Source organism: Lepidochelys kempii, chromosome 10 (assembly GCF_965140285.1).
Source record: "Lepidochelys kempii isolate rLepKem1 chromosome 10, rLepKem1.hap1, whole genome shotgun sequence".
In the NCBI taxonomy this organism is placed as follows: domain Eukaryota; kingdom Metazoa; phylum Chordata; order Testudines; family Cheloniidae; genus Lepidochelys; species Lepidochelys kempii.
In genome coordinates, this window is record NC_136389.1 from 40019694 (window position 1) to 40031720 (window position 12027).

The 12027-nt window shown below is 48.7% G+C and overlaps 2 protein-coding genes across 3 annotated transcripts in view; one reads left to right on the forward strand and one right to left on the reverse strand.

Moving 5' to 3' along the window:
* Positions 1–3498, reverse strand: part of LOC140918502 (protein PML) — a 42538-nt gene extending 39040 nt beyond the window's left edge. For both annotated transcript variants that reach the window (XM_073363077.2, XM_073363076.2), the window contains exons 1-2: positions 3346–3498; positions 1034–1518 (exon numbers count right to left, since the gene is read on the reverse strand). In XM_073363077.2, coding sequence (XP_073219178.1) covers positions 1034–1518; positions 3346–3351 — 491 coding nt within the window. In that variant the 5' untranslated portion in view covers positions 3352–3498. The remainder of the gene's footprint in view (positions 1–1033; positions 1519–3345) is intronic.
* Positions 3499–7720: 4222 nt separating this feature from the next.
* STOML1 (stomatin like 1) lies at positions 7721–11746 on the forward strand. The gene is made up of 4 exons (XM_073361535.2): positions 7721–7921; positions 8516–8779; positions 9648–9786; positions 11544–11746. The coding sequence occupies exons 1-4, from the start codon at positions 7739–7741 to the stop codon at positions 11744–11746; spliced, it is 789 nt and encodes a 262-aa protein (XP_073217636.2). The 5' UTR covers positions 7721–7738.
* Positions 11747–12027: the final 281 nt, after the last annotated feature.

The following is a 12027-nucleotide window of genomic DNA, read 5'->3' on the forward strand; positions in this document are numbered from 1 at the left end:
CTGTAAGAAGACATAACTGGAACTCTAAGATACAGAAACTCTGCAATTTACCTTTCCATACTAACGTTTACCAATCTTCTAGCTCAATAGGAGCTCTAAGTTAATTAGTTTGAGGACCCATTGTCTCACACTCCTTAATATTTCTCTTCCTGACAACTATATTTCGACAAACCCTTCAAGCAGCATTTCTTTAATGAATTATAATTTCAATATAATTCATTCTACTTTCACACCTAAAATAACATTGAGAGTGAGAAATTACTTCTTGAAACCACTCTCTTTAAGATCTTATGCTTAGTATGCATATTTTGTTTTATTTGCTCAGTAATCTGCTTTGCTCTGTTTGCTATCCCTTATAATCACTTAAAATCTGCCTTTTACAGTTAATAAATTTGTTTTGTTTATTATTAAACCCAGTTTGTGCAATTTCTAACTGAGGGGGGAAGAAGTTGTGCATATCTCTCTTCACATTGAAGGAGAGGTCAAATTTTTATGAGTTTGTGCTGTGCAGATCTTTCTATACAGCACAAGACAATATTATTTTGGGTTTATTCCCCAAAAGGGGTGTGCAAGTGAGTGCTGGGTGAATCCTCTCACACAGAGCTGGCTTCAGTTTGTGTTTGCATCTGGGTGTGGCCCTACCTCTGTGTGTGTGCTGCAAGGGGCTGGAGAGCCTAATTCAGCAAAACAGGGAGAGGGAATCCAGGCTGGTGGAGCAGGTGGGGCCCAGTGAAACCCTGGTACATCCAGAAGAGGGGTCCAACCCATCACAGCTGTGACTTGCCCAAGGTCACATAGTGGGTCAGTGGAAGAGCTGGGAATAGAACCGAAGGGCCATATTCTTGCAACATGACTCAAGTAGCTCCTGCGGAAGTCAATGGGAGTTACTCTCATATCTTGGTGCAGGAAGAAAGGGTCCTAAGTTCCCTAGACTCCCAGGCCTGGCCTTCACCACAGACCCTCCCTCCCAATACCCTTTTCCCATGTGCTCACAACTGTATGGGAATAAATCATAGAAGGTTGATGTTCTTACCTTGTAATGTAGTTCTGGTCATTGTGGGTGGGATTGGAACAGAAGAGGATTCTGGACTTCCTTGCTCCCTCCAGAAACTGTTTGGCAGATTCTGCCTTCAGCTCCCTCACCTTCCTGGTTTCGTGGCTTTTCTTCTTTGAGAACCACTGGTGGGCCTCAAAGCATCTGATGCAAAAGAACTCCTCGCACTCAGAGCACCAAAACTCGGCCAGATCTCTGCAGCGGTCACAGACCAAGTCACTGCTGCTGACAATCTTCTGGTAGGTGCTCAGCTTGGCCTGCAGATTGGCAAAGAGCAGGTTGTCCTGGTCTGGGATCCCGCTGGCTTGTGGGATGGGAGCCTGGCAGATGGGGCACTGGCCAACGGGCTTGTTCTCTTCCAGGCAGTCGGTGCACAAAGTGTGAAAGCAGGACAGGAGCTTGGGATTCCTGGGTTCTTTCTGGCATCCCTGGCAGAGCAGGAACTGAAATTCTTCTTCCATCACCTTTGGGAGAGAGAGACCCAGGGGGTCACCAATGCTGTGCTGCTCTGCTATGAGCCCCAGTGAGAGATGGGGGGGGGGAAGAGATGTCTCTATGTAACAGTAATAATATTACAAGCTAACCATGTACTGTATTTTTTTAAAATCCCTTCTATCCATTTTAAATTTGCCACCTTTCAATTGCCCCAAACATCCCCTTGTTTCTGTGTTTTGAGGAAGGGTGAAGGGGAACAAAGGGAACTATGAAGTGTTGTGAGGTGTGGTATGTGGCCTGTGTGATGGGGTGGACTAGGCCTAGAGGACCCCTACTGGAGGCTGCAGGATCCTGCCTCTGAATATGGCACCCATATGTTTGTGCCTACATATTGCAAATTCATGGCCCTCAACATCATGCGAACTGGCTTATTATAGAACAGTTCACAGTGACATTGCATGCAGCAGGGCTGCATGCCTATCTCTCCTGGGTGTCTACATTGTCCCCACTGCTCTAGTATAAAACCTCACCATGGAAAGATTATTTTATCCAGTCCTGGGAGGCAGGGAAATATTATTATCCCAATTTTGCATATGGGCAACTGAGACACAGCGTGGTTCAGTGACTCGCCCAAGCCACCCAGGGGTTAATATGCAGAGATCTCACAACTCCCCAGCTGTAACCACAAAACCATCTCACCCCTCTTCCCCATTGTGTCTGCCAATTAGTCACCAGCTTTTAAAGCAGAGGCTTGACTCTTTGTGCCCTGGACAAAGTTTGGAGGAAGACTCCAATCATCCCTTAGTGGTAAGAGATGGAGGAGAGCCACCTCTCCTGGCAGAAAGGAATCCCAGTCCAGGTAGGGCTGTGATGCTACGTCTCAGCACGAGCATACTGTCATGCCATGTGTGAGTCTCTCCACCAAGATCTGTTGGAGGGGTGGCGTTAGCGTCAAACACCACATGACACACGTTAGTCACTCAATGAACTGCTGAAAGGCACTCAGATACTATAGCCATGAAAGCAGTATACGAACTAATATAGAACAGATCCAGCAACAAGTGCAACAAAAAGGATTTTACACTGGAGTGTGGATGGGGAGATGGGGTGAAGCTCCAGCCTTGGCAAAGCTGTAGTTACAAAAAATTAGTCTCCGTTCCTTGTCAGCAAGTTTGCAGAGCAAACTGCAGCCCCTCCCCGGTGGGAATATTAGCCCTAGGGATGTGGGTCGCCAGGTGGGTGGAGTACATCCTTAGGGGGTGTTGTGTGGGCTTGTTTTCAGAGGTGTGTGCTGCTTTTGAGACCCATTTCAGCTTGTGGTTGTTGAAAAATCTGGCAGCCAGTTCCCGTTGAAGTCAATTGCAATACAACTTTGTCAGGTTGGGCCTTTGGGATATCACATGGGGAGGGAAGCAGAGAGGGAATAGAGGAACATGCACAAGTAGGATGCCAGCTCCAAGAGCTAACTCCATGGTCCTATTCTGGGCACTAGATCCAGCCTCCTCAATATTTCTGGGATAGCCCCAAATTCACAGACTGCCTGCCTCATGTGAAGGAAGTTAACAGGACCCTCCAGAAATGCAGGGGTGCATGAAACCACAGCATTTCGTCCTTTCGCATCATGGCACAACGGTGTCACAGGACACTGACGTACTGAGGCTGTGCCACAATGCTGATGGCTGTTGCACCATCCCATCCGGAGCAGAGTGTGCCCCACAAAGTGGGTCTCTCCCAGAAATGGTCTCCAAAAAGTGGGGAGCTGGGGTTTGTCTCATGCAGGAATCCCCCTACCCCTTCTGTGTAGCTGGGAAACAAATGGCACACTATCAGCCAAAGACAAGTGAAAGATAAAATACCTGCATTGAGAGCGGATGCACAGCCAGCTCCGGCCACGGCTCTGGGGATGGTCTAGCTGCTGCTGTGGCCAAGGGAGAGTAACTGGCCAAGGGAGAGTAACAAGGAGCTTCCTGCAAAGCAGAAGCGCCACAGCTAGTTTCATTTTCTCTGTGTGACCTGCAGGGAGGAGGAGCTGCAGGAAGTTTCCACTGCTGCCAAGGAAGGCAGCACAGCCTAGTGTTGGGGGAAGGGAGCAGCTGGCTGCAGGGCCTGAACAGGCCAAGTTCTCTGTTTGCAGGCTGCCTGTCTCAGCCTGCAGCATGTAGGGGGCCAGGCTTGTGCCTTGGCCCTGCCTGGGATGCCAACATGCTCAGTGCACAGCAGGCTCATTCCTAATGAAGCCGGGATGGTACCGACCACTGGGTGCAGTGAGGTCTGCAAGGCCTTGACTTGCCTGTGCCTACGGTTAGCATACATCTGGGTTTTCCTGGACACGACCTCTTTTTTTTTTTGATCTGCCCATCTGTGTCCAGGAGGATTTTTCAAATAGGAGGAAATGTCTGGGATATTTCCTTTCAGAGCAGACCTTGCAGCTCAGAAAGAGCTGTCTCCATGCCCCGACTGGTCCCTCCCATACAGCTGCAGCTCCCAGCAGCATAAACTGCTCCTTGTCAGAATTTGCTGCCTATGTTGTACTGAGCATATAACCTGCCCCAGCCTGGCCTGCCAGGTAAGTGGAGATGCCACTGCCTCTCAGCTGGGCTGCCTTCCCTGACGTAGGGCCTCAGAGCCTGGCCAAGAGGGGTGACAGGGCCAGACCCTGGCTCTTCACCCCGAGGAGAGGCCTGCAGGGAGGCGCTGATGGGCTGGCGCTGCATCCTGGGCATGCGCCAGCTGCCCCCCATCTTGAGAGTGAGACTGCAGGAACCCCGTCCAGTACCCCCAAATATCCCCTCCCACTGCACATGCACCCCCCAAATACCTCCCTCCCAGTACATACACACCCCTCCAGTTCCCCCTCCCTATTCCCCTGGCAGTGGCCTCTATTTTGGAACTCGAAATATGTAACTCTACCTGTGCCCATCCTTGCTGGGCAGCTCCATGTGTGGCAATGAGAACGGATCGCTGTGCCACATCAGGGTCCCTCCCTCAGCTGGGGGGATGCCAGGAGTCTGCATTTGTCCGGTGTCCTGCTATGCTCAATCACTTGAATCTCCATCCTATGTGCTGGGGATGCTGGGCACAGACATGCCAAGTCTCACTCACATTGGGTATGAGCCTCACTCATTAGCATGATATCTCTTTCCCACATACATTCCTAAGCGTAACTTACCCATTTTGAGTAAATAGATAATATTTTTACTCAGGCACTGCAATAAAAAACAATACATCCAGGCCCTCAGGCACTGGGCCTGGTGCTTGCAAAACTGCTTTCCAAGCTTGTGTACTGTGGTAACTATGGAGACTACAGGCCCACCTTGAGAGAAGACTATGCAGGAGGAGGGGTGTTTGACAATCAAGAAAATGAGTTTGCCCAAAAAACAAGCAGGACTTGATTGAAAGTTTGCGGGTTCTGCAAAATACCGTTCAAAAGTTAAGCCACACTGGACAAATTCATGTCCTCTGGGATCTCCAACCATCTGCATTTTCATTCCAACCAGCAAATAATTGTTAAAACCCACTGGTTTGCATTGCAAAGAGAATTCTTACCTGCCCTAGACTTTAGTATGAGCTAGGAAGTTGAAGTGTTTCAGATGCAATATTAAGCAGTGTACATTTTAAAAAGTTATTAAGTGCTGGTTGGATTAAAAGCCAGGACTACTGGATGTCACCAAGGAGCAAAAAGGAGAGTCCCTGTACTAAGCAATGATCTGACATATCCCTGGAAAGTCTTACTCTTTGAGGCTGTAAATCTCACTCTTAAGGACAGCCAACCCTTGGCATCTCTGTGGGCACCACTGCCTGTATTAAGGCAAACCCCACATAGGGTTGCCAACTTTCTAATTCCAGAAAACCGACCGCCCTTGCCCTGCCCACTGCTTCGCCCCTTCCCTGAGGTCCCACCCTGCCCCTTCCTGAGGCCCCATCACCCGTTCACTCCGTCCGCCGTTCACTCCATTCCCCTCCCTCCGTCGCTTGCTCTCACCCACCCTCTCTCACATGCTCATTTTCACTGCAAGGCCCAAACAGGCATATTTATTGTTTTGACAGATGCATTATGCTAAGTTCTGGTTTTATTTGTTACAGGATGCTAGAGCTGGCAGCATTATTCATTATTTTATTCAAGCCTAATTTAATGGTGTCAAAAAGGGTAATTTTTTAAAAAAATGAAATTTCACAAAGGTTTTCATGATTCTTTCTCTCCCCTCTTCCCATTTTTTGTAACCAGCTCCATGTTTTATGTTAACTAAAGTTATTGTAATTTTATCTGTGGAATTAGGACCACACATTATCACAGCTGCAATGGGTCCATTAAAGCCCCACTCCTGAAGCCCAAATACAAATCCATAGAGCACAACCACAGAAATACACACCTGTCCAGACACCTATATAAATAAATCTGTAGAAACTGACACCCACACCAACATGCAGATACACACATGTATTCATGTGTACACATCTAGCATGCATTAACACATATACTTCTACATTATTTAATATTACAATTGTTGTTTAGTGCCTAGAGACCCCAACTAAGATCAGGGTTCCCGGGTGGTAGGTGCTGGACACACACATAAAAAGAGAAAGTCTGCAACAAAGAGTTTATAATGTAGCTAGACAAAGGTGGGGAGAAATGTGTGATACATTGGCTCTTCTAAAAAAAGAACAGGAGTACTTGTGGCACCTTAGAGACTAACAAATTTATTTGAGCATAAGCTTTCGTGGGCTACAGCCCACTTCATCGGATGCATGCAGTGGAAAATACAGTAGGACGATTTTATATACACAGAGAACATGAAACAATGGGTGTTACCATACACACTATAATGAGAGTGATCAGTTAAGGTGAGCTATTACCAGAAGGAGAGAAAAAAAACAAAAAAACAACCCCTTTTGTTGTGATAATCAAGATGGACCATTTCCAGCAGTTGACAAGAACATGTGAGGAACAGTAGGGGGTGGAAATAAACATGGGGAAATTGTTTTACTTTGTGTAATGACACATCTACTCCCAGTCTTTATTCAAGCCTAATTTAATGGTGTCCAGTTTGCAAATTAATTCCAATTCAGCAGTCTCCCGTTGGAGTCTGTTTTTGAAGTTTTTTTGTTGTAATATTGCGACTTTTAGGTCTGTAATCGAGTGACCAGAGAGATTGAAGTGTTCTCCGACTGGTTTTTGAATGTTATAATTCTTGACATCTGATTTGTGTCCATTTATTCTTTTGCATAGAGACTGTCCGGTTTGGCCAATGTACATGGCAGAGGGGCATTGCTGGCACATGATGGCATATATCACATTGGTAGATGTGCAGGTGAACGAGCCTCTGATAGTGTGGCTGATGTGATTAGGCCCTCTGATGGTGTCCCCTGAGTAGATATGTGGACACAGTTGGCAACGGGCTTTGTTGCAAGGATAGGTTCCTGGGTTAGTGTTTTTGTTGTGTGGGAAGGCAGAGCTGTCACCAGCAGCAGCGCAGAAGTAAGGATGGCCTGGTATGGTATTGCCACCCTTACTTCTGTGCTGCTGCCTGCAGAGCTGGTCCCTCAGTCAACAGCGGCCATTCTCCAGCCGCCCAGCTCTGCAGGCAGCAGCGCAGAAGTAAGGAGGGCATGGTATGGTATTGCCATCCTTACTTCTGTGCTTCTGCTCACGGGGCACTGCCTTCAGAGCTGGGCACCTGCCCAACAGCTGCAGCTCTCCATCCGCCCAGCTCTGAAGGCAGTGCAGAAGTAAGGGTGGTAATACTGGGACCCCCCTAAAATAACCTTGTAACCCCCCTGCAACTCCATTTTGTGTCAGGACTCGCAATTTAAGAAACGCTGGCCTCCCCTTGAAATCTGTGAAATATAGGATAAAAGCACACAAAAGACCAGACTTCACGGCGGGAGACCAGATTTCATGGTCCGTGATGCGTCTTTCATGGCTGTGAATTTTGTAGGGCCCTAGCCATGATGCATGAAATGAAGGAGAAGGAGTTAACTTGTTTGGGTTTTTGTAACTCTATAAATAAGGTTTGGTTTGAGATTTGTGGAGGAAGGTTTGTGGGGTTTTTGTGGGATTTTCCTACATTTTGTTTTGCCTGTTTAAATGAATCAGGGATGTCTCACTGGTCAGGAATCAGAGTTTGGGGGATAGCAGTCCAGATCTTCCAAGGTATGTGGGCACCTAACTTCCATTGAATCAATAGCTTGGAGGATCTGGGCCCTTCTTGCTAAAGCTTCTGTTCACAGCTGACCACCAAGGATGGAGCCATGATTTCCATGGGGGCTGATATCCAGTTCCGGGTGTGGGATCCTGTGCTGTCTGTCATGATGGTGAAGGATCTGAACGCAGCCACCCGAATGATGGCCCAAAATGCCATGAACAAGACCCTGCTGAAGAAGAACCTGAGGGAGATCCAGACGGAGAAGCTGCGGATTGGGGACCAGCTCCTGGTGAGAGTTTGCTTATGACCTTGGGCCTTGCTCCTGCGCTGTGACATGGGCAGTGCAGCACCCCATTGCAGTCTGCCTCACCAGGTGCAGGAAACCTTTCATGTGAAACAAGGACCTGGATCCCTAATTCTCTAGCTATGTAACACATGGAAATAACGACCAAGGAGGGAAACTATAGCTGCTTCACACTGAATCTGCCCCCAAGAGACTATGTGGACTCTCAAGGTTTCACTGTGTCTCAGAGCCAGAGGTGTGTTGGAGTGTGCAGGAGGATAGGGTGGAGATGCAGCCCCTATGGGGCAGTCTGGGGTCCTTACACCTGCACAGGGGAGAGGCAGGCAGAATGCCTCAGGGGGAACCAAGCGAGGGGCTTCCAGGTGTAAGGGGGATAAGGCAGATACACAGAGGACAACCTCAGGACTACAAGGAGGGAATGGAGCATGCTCTGGGGGCCTCTCTATTTCCATGCAGCCTGCTCAGCCAGAGCTCAGAGTGGAAGGGGTCCTTTCCATGCTCCATTATAGTCTGTTGCTTTGCACTTACCCAGATCTGACTGGGATGTTTTTGGTTTTTGCTTTGCCAATTGTCTTTTAGCTTGAAATCAACGACATGACCAAGTCCTGGGGCCTGGAAGTGGATCGGGTTGAGCTGATTTTAGAGGCAGTGCTGCAACCCTCCCAAGAGAGTCTGTCTGGACCTCTGACCATGACACCCCCGATCCTTGGGTTTGAAGGGCTACATAACACCATTCAGCAGCTGGCTACTCACTTCTTTAGCAACAGCGTGTCAGTGGCAGCAGCAGCTAGTCCTGAGACAGGTAACCAGCCTGGCTACGCCTTCCTCACCCACGCCTGCTACGTGCTCTGCTTTTATCCTCCGGGGGACAAAACAAGAAGTCTTTGCTTGGCTTTTAAACAGCCAGGATGTCTATAGGCATCAATGGATGAATCTGTCTCTCAGATCCCGAGTGGGACAGACCATGTCTCTGGTGGCAAAGTTTTGCCAGAAGTGACCATAGAGCAGCAGCTGAGAGTCGTGGCAACCTCCCATTGTGAGAGGAGGGAGATAATTGGTATCTTGGATGCTGGTGTGCAGTGAGTGTTGCCAAATCTCTCTTTCATGGTCACCAGGACAGGAAGAAGAGATTAAATAAGGATTGTATATTTAGGTACTTCTCAGACCCTTGCCCTAGTATATGGGCACCTCACAATCTATTGTATTTAGCCGCACAGCCACCGTGAGAGGTAGGGCAGTGCTATTATCTCCAGTATATAGAGGCACAGACAGGTTAAGGGACTTGCCCAAACTCACACAGGAACTAGTGGCAAAGCAGGGGATTGAAGCTGGGTCTTCTTAGTCCCAGACTAGTACCCTAACCACTGGATCATCCTAACTCTCAGAACAGGACTCACAATACCTCTTTTCTCTGTTTTTATGTTGTAGTGGGTTAATATAATACCCAGATATGATGCGGGTTCGTGTGCTATACAGGTGGCTGATAGAGGTTGGATGGACAGGAAGGACTAGGGGACTCCTTTCTGACCGCTCATCAGAGCTTTACTGGACAGTGGCTTGTGGTTCCCTGCCACTCCTGCGCTGACAGCTAACTTAATCTCAATCAGCCTGGCGCCCCCAAACCCATCTTGACACCTTTGTCCCCAGCAGACAGCATGGTGACAGTGAATGAGGGAGAACAACCAGCTCCTACCATCACCACCACCAGTAGCAGCAGCAGCAGGAGTTGCTGTCAGCTCTGGAGCTGTTCTTGTCTGAGTTCTTGGTTGGCTCAGTCAGAGCTTCCTACCAGCTCAACATCATACTTCCGAGTGGTGCGCGGAGAACCTACTTCATAGATCTCACTGCAGGTCACTGCCGTTTATTCTCCCTGTGTTTGGGAGGCACTTTGGTGGGTGAGGACTTTGAGCTGTGTTGTGTGTGGGTGCAGGCATGTGCATGGTCTTTATACCCCACACACAGAGCTGAACTCATTAGTAGAGTTGGTTGGAAAATGTGGAGTGGGGGGGAATTCCATGGAAAAATTCAACTTTTCAGTGAATAATTGAAATATTTTGGTTCTGAAATGGTGCTACTTGGGAGTTGTAGTTTGGCAGGGAGGTGATATCACCAACCCCAGTCCCCTCTCTTACACAGGCTCCTGGTAGGATTCGTTCTCTACTAAGGCATGTAGCATCGCATGGGTCAGCCAGAACTCACAACCAGAACAGCCTGGATATAATCAAGGAGGCTCCCTGCTCTGCTGTCTAAACAGAAACAGGACGCTGAGCAGGACATGGGACTAGAAGGAATCCAGGTTGCAAGGGGTGGTGATATCTCTCTCTCCTAGGCTCCAGAAGATGAACCTGACCAGGCTCAGAGACTGTATCAGGGGCCTGGGCACTGGCAGTCCAGCTCAGTGGTTACAACTGGGCTGAGGGGGCAAAAGGTCAGAGCCCGAGTCAGAAGCCAGGAAGGGGACATGGGCTGGAGCACAAACCATCACAGCTGCGGGCCCAGCATTGAGCAGCCAGCGACCTGCTGCTGAGCTTAAAAACAGGCCCACTAACTCTCTTCAGGCACCCCTAGCAGAACCCATCAATCAGCCTGGAGAGTACTCAAGCCCAGTAGGAGGTGCCTGGTCCTGACACCTTGCTGTGAGGACTTTTAGCTGAGGAGTTGTGAGCCAGGGTCTGAGGTGAGAGCTTATTAAAGGAAGCAAATTTACTCTGATTAGCTTGTTTTTTGGCTTGCACTTGTTCAGATCCTTTATGGGGAACATTTTGACACCAAATGGGGAATATAAGGTAGGGCTAACCTGCAGTGTCACATCCAGCCACAAAAGGGTGCACAGGGATGGCACATAGCTTTACATTTCCCATGATACCACACTGTTCCATGACCATGCCTTGCATGGCCATGGTGCATCATGGGAGATGAAGTCCAGGCTGGCTGGCACAGGAAGAATAGGCGCATGAAGCGCCCGAACTACAACTCCTATCAGGCACTGCGGCAGCATTTCCAAATAGAAGTATTTTGGTTTTGCAGCTGAAAATGTTCCAGTTTTTCGGCATTTGGTGGTTCAACAAAAAGTCAGTTCTCTATGGAGAGCAAAAACCCAATATTCCTTCAAAAAAACCATTTAGATGGAAAATTTTACAAACAGAAATATGTCTCCTGCCCATCTGCATAATGAGCAATTACTGTGGTGTGGGATTGCTGGTTGTTGTCCACCTCTAGCCCAAGGTGGCAGGAAGACGCTCCCCTCCAATGGCAGCTTGGCCTAAAGCACATTGTCTGGGTGATCTCCACTTCCTAGCTGATGGGCAGCCACGTTGCTCAGTAACCCACCATCATCCTAGACATTAACTGGCACCTTTATTGGTGCCCTCAGCAGAGAGGGCGTGGAGGAGGATATCCCTTCCCATCTGGGATGCTGCTGGAGCACTGTAGGGAGAAGCTTGCCCTGCTGCTGGAGGGAGGGGATTGTCTCCTTTCACCAGTGCTAAATTCACTTCATTAAACAAAACAACCACAAAGGGCCTCTGACTTCCCCAAGGTGTTAGATGTGAAACCCTGGTACTGATCCCCCCTTTCTCTCTCCCTCCCATATATCCATGCCCTACAGGCAGTGGGCGAATTGGCCATGGGGACCCTGAGTGCAACCCTGATGTGATTCTGGAGATGATGGAAAATGACCTGCAGGCTTTCTTCTCAGGTGAACTTCACCCTCTGAGTGCCTACATGAGCGGGAGGTTGTGTGTCAAGGGTGACCTGAGCGTTGCCCTGAAACTAGAGGAGCTCTTCAAGGCAATGAAACAACGTAGATAAAGAGAGAATGTGTGTGTGCGTGCGCACATGCATGTGTGCGTGTGTGAGAAGGCAGGAGAATTGAAGAATCTGGCAGGAGAACCATCTAATTGTGAAGGGAGTGAGGACTCAAGCTTTTCTATTCTCTGTTTCATGCACTGCGGATATTGATCATTGCACAGAGGAGAAAGAAGACAAATCCCCTCTGTGACGGGATCCCTCGGGTACAGCCTGGGACTGTGGGACCGCTGTGCCCCCTTAACTCTCCAGCCTGGTCTGTCTCTCACAATGCTTTGCTAATG